Source organism: Gavialis gangeticus, unplaced genomic scaffold, assembly GCF_001723915.1.
Source record: "Gavialis gangeticus isolate Ggan-Ray unplaced genomic scaffold, GavGan_comp1, whole genome shotgun sequence".
NCBI classification, from domain to species: Eukaryota; Metazoa; Chordata; order Crocodylia; family Gavialidae; genus Gavialis; species Gavialis gangeticus.
Window position 1 is genome coordinate 19,526,180 of NW_017729011.1, and position 10,901 is coordinate 19,537,080.

At 47.6% G+C, this 10,901-nt stretch overlaps 1 protein-coding gene across 3 annotated transcripts in view; it reads right to left on the reverse strand.

Moving 5' to 3' along the window:
• Positions 1–10,901, reverse strand: part of BRD3 (bromodomain containing 3) — a 53,434-nt gene that overhangs the window by 2,661 nt on the left and 39,872 nt on the right. For all 3 annotated transcript variants that reach the window (XM_019510772.1, XM_019510770.1, XM_019510771.1), the window contains 5 exons: positions 6,440–6,568; positions 4,923–5,114; positions 4,138–4,376; positions 2,051–2,343; positions 65–193 (listed from right to left, as the gene is read on the reverse strand). In XM_019510772.1, the coding sequence (XP_019366317.1) occupies positions 65–193; positions 2,051–2,343; positions 4,138–4,376; positions 4,923–5,114; positions 6,440–6,568 (982 nt within the window). The remainder of the gene's footprint in view (positions 1–64; positions 194–2,050; positions 2,344–4,137; positions 4,377–4,922; positions 5,115–6,439; positions 6,569–10,901) is intronic.

Sequence of the window (10,901 nt, forward strand, 5' to 3'; positions counted from 1 at the left end):
GGGGGGGGGGGGGGGGGGGGCGACAACTCAGTATGAAACAGCCAATAGAAATGTGGCCAGTTACCTTTTTTCGCAGGTTTCTTGTTGTTGTTTAGCTGCCCGCTGACATCCTGTAACCGTTTTTCTAACTCTTTCTTCTTTTCCTGAGCTAACTCCTCTTTAGACTTTGCTGCTTGCTTTTTCCCACTCGCAGCTGTGGAGGAGGAAGGCACAATTTCTAAGACTGCATACTTGGGAGTGGGGGAAAAAGGCTGGACATTGCTATTTCCAGGGCATGCAAATCTAGGCAACTGCTGTGTAGTTTACTGCTGAGATCACAGCAATTAAACATCCTTGCAGAGAACAATGCCCAAAGTTGCCTAGACTTTCGGCTAATCATCACCCTGTAAGATACAGTCTTTAAAATCTCTCTTTGTAACACTCTGAGATGATAGAATGAGCCATATAATAACCTCACAGTTACAGGTTACTTACCGGCTAGGTATATGGTCAAACAGGCATCTTTCTACATTATAAAATTATACTACATGGGTTTTCTGCCCTGTAAAAATAAATTATCTCATTAAAAAGGGGCAGACAAAGGCATCTGCCATCAAGATATAGACTATTTTGGCAAGAATCCAAATTAAAAATACTGAATGATAGGAGAGACAAAAAGAATAGGTGGCAACCATGTGGCTGCATTAGTTAGGATGGTAATGCTAAGAGGTACTGTCAACGATCTTTTCATGCATAAATGGGGTGTAAAGAGGATATAAAGCACTCCTTAGTACACAACTGAACACAGATCTTAGCTCCTATCAGCTGCAAGGAGGATACGCTGCCTTAGCTTGGTCCACCAAGGAAATGCCTAACTTCCTTACACCTTTTTAAAGTAAGGATAAGCCAAAAGAGGGGCAGAGGTATTACGCAACATAGTGTCTCAAGCAGCAGGAGAGGTGCAGAAAAGATCTGTTTTGTCCCAAAGTGTTCACATCATCTGAACTGACAAAGCCTTGCTCAGGGGAAGGAAACTTTAGAAACCTGCATTGATGAGCTGAGGTTTTCCGTGGCAATGCATGTCTTGGTTACAAAAATGCTCTAACAGCTCTGGAAATTCTCTCCGAAGTGGTCTAGCAGTGAATGAGTCAGTTAAAAAAAAAAAAAAAAAAAAAAAAAAAAAAGGCAACAGAAAAATGTCAAGTTCCCAGTAAAACAGTTTCACTGAGGCCTTTTCTGGAAGTTCTGTGCAATAAGGTGGAATCCCTCTGCAGGCGATTCCTAGCAGAGAAACTGAACCACTGAATCAGGGTGTCCAAAGCTAAATGCATGAACTGTTAACAAGCTTGAGAGGACGACTCAAAGCTCTGTGGCTGGGTGCTGCAACAATTCAAATTCTTCAGAGATCAGGCTTCAGAGGAGGACCTGTAACACGAAGACACCCACGAGCGCGTCTGTTTGCTCCAAGAGCTGACAGAACCAAGAGAAAGGGCCCAAAGAAAAAGAGGATTGTGCTTACAGGACAACTCGGGACGTTTGAGTTTAATTCCTGGTTCTGCCAAATGCTCCGGTTCATGACTCTGGGCAAGTCGCTTAACACTGTGACTAAAAACAAGCAGCTAAAAGGCAGAGACCTGTGGTACAGAAAGCACAGGTTGGATAGATATGTGGCTGGGGTATTATGATCCCAGCGCTCGCTCCTGCCCAGGGCAGGGGGTCGCACTTGACAGTCTGTTCAGGCCCCTTCTGACCCTAGAAGGTATGAACTGTTCAGGATGCATTCACTAAGGGAACATATTCACTGTAAAAAATTAACATCATGTGGGTTTTAGAGGGAAAGAGAACTGTTATAAAGGAGCAGCCGCATGGCAATGGGGTCTTGGGAAGGGTAAATGTAACAGGGTCTTGGCCACTGCCTATCGGGGAAAAAGAAATGATTAAAAGTCCCTGCTACAAGGCGGACAAGTAAATTGGCACTCCGCCGCGCCGTTGACAAATGGTCCTACCACGCAGCCCCGCACCTCCAGGACGGAGCCGGTGCACAACTCGCGCCAGCGGGGAGGGAACTTACAAAACGGTTTCCTTTGTTTTTTCTGTAAACAAGACTTCACATATCTCTCCAGTTCCCGCAAAGTGGTGGGCTTCAAGGTTTCAAAATCTATCTCTATCTCGTCAGGATTGGAGTCCCTGAGGGAAGGTTCCCGCGACTGGATGATGTGCACCACCCTGCCCAGCTTCTCGCCCGGTAGGCGGTTGATGTCCAAGCTGAGCTGGCGCTTCTCATCGTAGGTCATGGGCAGACCCTCCTCCTCCTCCTCCGAATCGTAGGTTGCTGATGCCTGTTTGCCGCTTTTCTTGGGTTGCCTGGAGATTTTTTAAAAACAATAACACTTTTATTGGCTTGCAGAGTGCATTGCTCCTCCTCCTCATGTTAAATATTTCACTGTAAATCCTGATGATTATGATGATATCATTTGTATCCGTGTGACTCACAACCCGCTCAGTTGCAGCCGGTGGCTGAGGGGGCAGATGAGCCTCTCGGCTGTTAGTTTTGGAGTTAAAAGCAGTCGCAAAGTAGAGACCATCAAAAAGCCCAAGGCTGAATTGATTTAATCTTTGCAGGTTAGTCCAAGCCGCATAGATTGAACCAATCAGCAAGCGAACAGACGTTCGCTTTTGATTCCGGATGCTGGGGGACTGTGTGTTAATTTGAATCTGGAGGGGATTTGGACAGAAGTTCAATAAACCAATTTAATCTAAATCAGTGAAGTCTGATATTGCATCTATCCATAGATTCATAGATGCTAGGGATGGAAGGGACCTCAACAGAGATGAGAATTAGGCCTTGGCCTAATGCTACTGAAACTGGTTTAATCTTAAACTGGTTTTGGCCACTTTGAAAGCAGTTTACGTGCATTGAACTTGTGTTACAGATCTGAACCAGTTTCCGATCAGGTTTATGAGTCATTTCTGTCTGGTGCTGCTTCTCTGCTCAACTGGAGCCGATTTAGAAGCAGCTCCCTTCGACGTAAAAGCTGCAGCACCACAGAGGTCCCACACAGCTGTTTGCTGTGTATCCCACAGCTTGTTCAGAGACCCTCATCTTCACAGGGACTAAAGAACCTAATCTTGGTTTCTATTGCATTAATCATATATTTCTGGGATGGATGTCAGCTCAGGAAAGCATTGACACCCATGCTCAAGACCCAGTACTATCAATAAGACTTTAAATGTGTACTTCAGTGCCAACCAAAGCATAGATGCTTTTCCAAACTGGGACCTTGGTGTTTAATGTTCTGCACCTCCAGCTAGTCATTTTAGGAAGTATTTCAGTTCAGTACTTCAGCAGTGCTTATTGGGCCGTGAGGGCATCAGGCAATGAAGATCGTGGAAAATCAGCAGGAACAAAACAGCCTTCTCAGCTGGCTTCGCTTGCATGGCATTAGGGCCTTTTCTGTGTTTCACAGTATGTCTAAAACAGGGATGAATAAGACCAGCTCAAGAGGCTGAAGTCTCCCAGTGATGACAGCGGGACTAGAATTTGGCCCAAAAGGATCAACCCCAATCCAGGCCACTTTGTGCAGCATTAAGCTTTTGGATAGTTCTGAAACATGGGCTTAACTTGGCGGTTTCATCTCTCCACTGGATATTTTTAACTGTTGCAGGTGCAAGGCTGGGATCCAGCTAGGACTGGAACAGAAGAGCTGAAGTGCCATGTTCTGGCCGACTGGACTGGGGGCCAAAAAAGCAAAAACAAAAGCCCAGTCTCATCATCAGTGATGTGGTATCAGAAATGGGATGGATCCATCCCCAGTTCTGTTTTCCAGACTCCAGAGGTTCCTACCAACATGCGTGCTTCGAGGATGGGCTTAGCTGACTATGTTCTCACTTGAAGTCATTGGGAACTTCATCATCATGGATTTCAACACAAATGGAAGGTGGTGTTGGCCTAACGCTACTGATATTCCCACCCAGTCTTATTCATCCCTATTTTAGGCGCACAGTCTGTGTGACGTGACCCATCAGACCTTGTGGTTTGCCCCTTGCTAGGTGAGGACAAGCAATGCAACAGTCATTCGACCAGATAGGCAAGCGTTTACCTTTGTCAATGGAAAAGGTTAACTCATCCAGACACGTGAGAAGGGGCCAAAGACCCACCTGTTGGCTGTGGTCGTACTGTTCGCTTTTTTAGCTGGTGCTTTTTTCTGCTGGGTCTGCTTTGCTGGCTGGGCCACCTTAGGCTTCTTCTCCTCCTCTGCTTTCACTTTGTGCTTCTCTTTTTCCTTCTCTTTATCCTTGTCTTTCTTTTTCTTCTCTTTCTCCTTCTCTTTTTTTTTCTTTGGTTTGTTCACTGGTGCTTGGGACAGGGCTGCAAGCTGCTCGTGGACGGCTTTCAGCTGAAGGAAAAGACAACAATCAAACCGCAGCATGAACGCACCAGGCGTGCCCTGCTCATGCACACACTGTCTCACACTTGCACATGCACCTTTGAAGCTGAAAGCCACAGACTGGGTTGAGTGTATTGATTTTACTTTGGAGTCTCTCTTGGATTGGGAAAACTCCCTTTAAATCTCTAGGTACACATACTCAGAAGTTGACACCTGGGCAGAAACTGTTCCTGTTTTGCAGGTTAATGACAATTTGACATCTCTGGAGGCAAAATGCATAAAATGGGTGGAGTGTTTTTTGGTGCCAAGTATTGCCACTCAGGAGTCAGTCCTACGCACTTTGGGACCCTTGGAGGAAGCGTGCAATGCCAATGCCAATGCCACCTCCTGCTGCTGGGAAGAAGAATTAACATTATTCTACCCACCACGTTGCTCTGAAAAAGCTCCCAGCCACAACAGACTTCCTAGGGGAAAACTGCCCCCTCCTCAAACGTGGCTCTACTCTGCCTTATACAGAGGCAGACCACCCAACGAGGCTGCTGCCCTGCTCCTCACCTGCTCCTGGAGCTCAGCCAGCCTGGTTGCTCGCTCCTCTTCAGAGTCGGACGTGTCCGAGTCTGACGAGCTCTCCTCGCTGCTGTGGCTGCTTTCCGTGCTTTTGCTCACCACCGGTGCCGTTGGAGGAGGAGGTGGGGGTGGCTCCGCAGGCTCATCCGGCATCTTTGCGAATCTCATCTCAAAGACATCCTGCAGAAATGGCTGGAGTCAGGGGGACCAAGCCCTCACTCTGCCTCTTTTAAGATAGTTATATTTGTAAATACAGTAGCACTGGCTGGCCCAGCTGGATATGGGTACCTGGTCACGCAGTCTGGGGAGTCAATGGTAACCCGACATCATGCTAACTGCGTTACTCTTGTGTGCCACTGGCTACAGAAACTGGCTCGATGGGCTACACCTCCGACCTCGACTAGGAATCCCAATCAAGTGCCAGGACCCTGCTGTGCTAGGGGCTGTACAGACAAGTGATCAAAAAAACAAAACAAAACAATCCCGGTACCAGAAAGCTTTCAGTCTATGATCTTAAGGGGCTGATCAACAGCATTCCCTCTAAGCTGCACAGCGTGCACGGCTGCGCAGGCGCACCTGGCAGCGTGGCACGAGCGTGCCTGCATGGCCATGCAGCTTAGAGGGAACGCTGCTGATCAAGCTCCTTTAAAGTCAAAGGAAAACTCTCCTTTAATATTTTCTGAATCACTCACTATTGGAAATCAGGGTGAGATCTCAGTTGAAGGCAGATGATCTACTTCCTCTAAGGTTTTTCTACCTTTCCCTGGCACCAGCCACTGACTCAGACGGACCCAGGGTTTGATGCTGTCTGATAGTGCCCAAGTGCCTCTCTGCGGGTTTCCTTTCCTAATGACAGCCCCGTTGCTGGGACTGGTGGAAGCAGTTGGCTCTTCCACACTCCTGGGGTGAATTCCCTAACCTCTGACACTAACTGCACTTCTTGTTAGCAAGGGTGAGAACATCTGCTGCAGGAACCTCAGACACCGGTGTTATGCTGCTACATTGCTAGCATAGTTTTCCGATTGCACAACAGCTCCCAACTCTGCAAAGGAGAGTGCTCTAAGGAGCATACCGTGCAAGGCTAAAGCCATTCTCCTCTTACTTTACAAGGCAATGGTGAAGTATACAGCTCACGCATCTGATTCAGCTAGTCTATAAGGTGCACCTCTAACCTGCCTTCAGCTTGGAATTGAGTTCAGCTTTGCGTCGCACACTGAAAGAACATTATCATCCAGTTGAAAAGGGGAGCACCCGCCATGCCACAAACACACTAGCCCAATGGGCTGCTGACTTGGGTGGTCTTCCAATCTTTTGATAACCTAGGCTGTCCCCTCTTCAAAGGTTATAAGGGCCCTTTCCAAAGACTGGAGAAGTCATGGAGCCCGCCCCCGAGAAAAACACCAAGAAGAGAGGAGCGTACTCAGACCACCGAATACTCCCACTACGGCAGCACTACAGTAAACTCAGAGACGGGTGGGGAGGGATGTGCTTGCCAACACCGTTACCTGGAGCTTCCTGGCCATGGCTACAACTTCATGGTCTGGAGGATTGTACTTGTAACAATTAGAGAACATTAACCGAATATCCGCTGCGAAGCCCTGAGCATCCTGGTACTCCCGGCTGTCCATTTTTTTCTGCAAACAAACAAGCCAGAAGGGGAATGGGGGAGGGAAAGAAAAGCCATAAGCAAAATGCACTCGTAGGGGTGGCAGAGCTGACGCATGCATCATGGAAGACCCCGGAGTAGCTCAAAAGCTGCTCGCCTCCAGTAGCTTACTTGCTAAATACTTTTCAGGCTTCTGGTGGTCTTTGAAATACATCAAATCCTTTCACTGTTGTGTCACACTGAGCTCTTCAGAGTATAAAATATTCTGTTTAAAGAGCCATTCTGTGAACTGTCCAAAGGGTTTGCTTTCTGTTAGAAGGGAAAGGGTCACCTAAAACAGGTATGGAAGTTTGTATCAGCCAGGAGGTCACGGAGCCCCAGCAGGACGCCGAGGCACGGAACTCCCCGCTTCTAGCTCGCTCTCCAATTACGTTGGCTTTCAAAATGCACAGGGCCACATCCTCAGCTGCACCTCCGACATTTCTGGTGCTACGATCATTTAAAGCAGCTGGAGATCTGGCACGCACGTGCTCCTCTGTGATCCTGACAGAAAAGTCCTTGACCCTGAATATGCCTAGCAAAATGTCACGGGTAGATCCAGCAGTGACGCCGGCGCATCAGGGTTTGCAGGGTCGGGCACCTGCTAAGCGAGGACAGGAGACAAAAAGGAAGGCTGGAGGCTTCCTTAAGTCGGTCAGGTGACTTGTGCACGCATTTCCACACACATTTAGCTAACCCCCGAAGTTTGTCCTCCTTTTCCATGTCCATTGAAGCTCGACTCTCAGTTCCCCTGCTTGGTCAGCCTATTATATAGAATAGCTACATAATGGAAGGGTCCCTCCCCACACTCGGGTTACAGAGCAGCAGTAAATAATACTAACGTCTAGCTTAACGTATTGCAGCAGGGTATTATGCAGGATCTTATTCAAACAGGTCGACTTCAAGGCTTGTATTTTGCAACGACAATCTCCCTACCACCCCAAAAAAGTAAATGCCCAGTGGTCACCCAGCTGTTTTATACACCTGTCTCTCTCTCCGAAGTGAACGGGGTTTTGCCTACAGACAGACTGCCAGGTCCCCGAGGGGAAAACACTTCCCTGTGCAAAGAACGGCAGAAAGTTCAAGTACTACTTATTCAAATATTTAGTTGGTCTAATAAAAGAGGATCCACGGGTTTTGATTCCAAGTACTGCTTATATATCGACGACCCAACCTGACAGTCCTAACACCTCCACTGCATCTTCAGTGGAAGATACAGGCTACTGAATGGGCTTTGTAGTAACTTTTCCAGGGTTTAAGCGGCACATCAAAAAGGCATGACGTACAGGAGAAAACTTCACCCTTAGTGAGAAAGTTTTGGCAGGAAATCTGAATGCAGAATACCAACGTTACTACAACGCTTCGTTTTGCAGCTATGGCCAGATGCCTGTCAGGCTTCCTGTTACCAGGCCCAATTTTCAGTGATTTAGTAAGCCTTTGAGCTGCGGGACAAGGGTGGAGGGGACGAAAGGACTGCGATCCTACGGACGAAGAACAGTTTGGCCTTATATGAGAAAAAAGTTCCAGGCCAATTCCAAAACCAAACAATACTTCCAAACTAAAGAGCCCATTTATTTTAAAATATGTCTTCCTGTAATGAAAGGCCTTTTTGATGAGCTTGTATTTGTCTCGCATACTCAGCAGCTGATTATGGCCTATAAAATACATTTCAGTGTGGGAGGCTTCGCTTTCATCCAAAAACAACGGCTTTCGAGCCCAAAGTGCATTTTAATCCGTGGATTTTTGTCGCTGCAAAAAACGAAAAAAACCTCACACAAGACAAAACTAACTGGGCAAAAATGTCTTTGGTGATGGCATTTCTGAAATATGGTGGTGACAGATGAGGCGAGGTTTGCAGTTGCAACGTCCGGTCAGAGAAAGAATAGAAAGCGGGGGAGTTTCTTACCTGGTATAGGGTATGGACAAATGATTAAACCACAGCAAGTTAACAAGAGGCAGGGACTTACCACGAAGCTTGCAACTGCTTTTCATGGCAAGGGAAAGCTATCTTGGGGCAGCCCAACCCAGAATGAAACAGGGCTCAGTTGCCCACTTTTGCTTACCACAAGGCAAGAGTGCGCAGACGGGCAATTAACTGAGTGCCAGCTGCTGCTCGGATGTTTCCTGCCCTCTTTTAACTTGCTGCAACTTGAGTCACCATCCACACTTTTAAGGACCCGGCTTTCACCAACTTTCCTCTTGCCCCCTTTCATAATCCCAGCCCTGAAGCTTAAGGGACCTTTCATATTCATGATCTGATGCTGTGGGACTGCAGCGGCCTTCTGCACTTGCGTGCGGCTTTACAGACCGCACTTGGGAGTCCGGCAGTGGAACAACATCACTACGCCCCATTATCCGAGCAGGGGTTCAACGTTTCCCAAACCCTGCTCGCTATCTACGTGGCTCATCTCCTCAAGAAGTGCTGCCTTGTAAATCTGGTGTTTTACACCTCAAGAAAAAGCTGCCTCCCCAACAGGCGAAATTAAGGGAACGCTGAAAACCCATTTCTGCCTTCAAAAACACTCAACTCGGCTGCTTGGAGACGGTGGCAATTTACTACAAGAAAATTAACAGAGTAGCATGCCTAGCTCCCCAGGGGACAATCCTTCATCCTGAAGGCAAGCGCTTCACATAAATCTTCTTATATAGCAAGAACTGGGGCTTGTTTGCTACCTTGTAAATAAAAGCCAGTGACATCCATGTGTCTGCCTCGGCTGATGAGGAACGTGACCTAATGGCCACAGGAAAAGACAAAGTCAGCCGATTCGGGTCCTGCTCCGTGCAATCCTGGACACAACCTTGCCCCCTTAGCCCTGTGTTAACGGGAGATAACACTGCAGGCTTGTTGGATGGGCTGGTTAACGTTTGTCCTTTGCAGAGAGGTACGGAAGTGCCAAGTGTTAGTCCAGACTCTACGGCGATCGTTTAAGCTATTGCAGTGTAATTACCAAATAACCCGCAGCATCCTCAGGATACTTACAATTTAATCCATTCCTGCCATTGATCCAGTCTGCTCCAGAACCCCACTCAGCTTATATCCTTCTTTCTGTCCACTCCACCAAACAGCTCCGTGCTCCATGGAGGAATTACACCTCCAAGGCATCCGTTCTTCTTTGGGATGCTCGTGGAGTTTACCCTGGTACGTGCTCATTGATAATGGAAACCTCTGCAGCGCCTTATCCCATACAGACCCCTCAATTCCCTCAGCTCTCCCCGCTCTGTTTCGATCCAACCTTCCCTGCACTACTCCCCCCATCAGACATATAGCTATTCTCTCCACCAAGTTCAGCTTCCCAAATCAGCCGCCTTGCCAAAGACAGCTCAGGCCCATTTCTTTTCCTCTCCCCCTTCTTGGAGACAGTCGTAACTTCCAACCCGCTGGCATCCTCATCTCCAAGTCCATGAGCTTTACCAACAATACCTGGGCTTGCTGCAAAGAAATGCCTCCCCGGACTTGTGGGGGGGGGGGGGGAATTAAAAAAAAAAATCAATTCTTAAACATCCAAGCAACAGAAGTGACAAGGGACATTTCCAGGGCACCTGCAACAGCTGCTGACCAGATTTCTTTCTACATTATGCACTCAGCATTTGTTTAAAGGAATGGGAGTCGTGGTCTTCAGATACTAGAGGGTTTTACCTGCTGCAGGGTGTAGAGTCATCTCGGCGGTCCTGACAGTGTTGGTGCGAACACCACAACTCCTATTCCTTTAAACAAATTAGCCAAATCAGTTCCAAATTCCATCGACTGAGCAGAGCCGAGTCGTTCAGGCCTGTGTTGTGGTACCACCAGCTGGTATCCTACCTCCCAGACTCATTGGTCTTGGGGTTCAGATGCTCCCAAATCCATGGCAGGTATCCTATGTGCAAGCCCCAAGCCCAGAAACCTAGGGATTCAGATGCTCCCTAGTTTCAGTTGCCTCTAACCAAAAGGCTGTAGGAACATGTTAGAGGGAAAACCCAAGAGCAATCCCCCACTGCCATAAAACGTGTAGCCGAGATCCTCCCATTGGGAAGCTACAGTAGACTCTCGTAGGAGTGCCCATCCACAACACAATGGCCAGGTTTCCACCCTCAACTACATCAAGTCATTCAAGGCTGGAAAGAAGGGGATCTCCCCTGCCAAACAGTAAAACCACTTGGGCCAACAGCAACATCCTGCTATCGCCCCTGCTGTGTGTGTGTGTGTGTGTGTGTGTGTGTGTGTGTGTGTGTCACTGTATTATATATTGTACATATTATATATACACACATACTATAGTATATATTACATATAGGTATACAGTGGTGTGTGTGTGTGTGTGTGTGTGTGTGTGTGTGTGTGT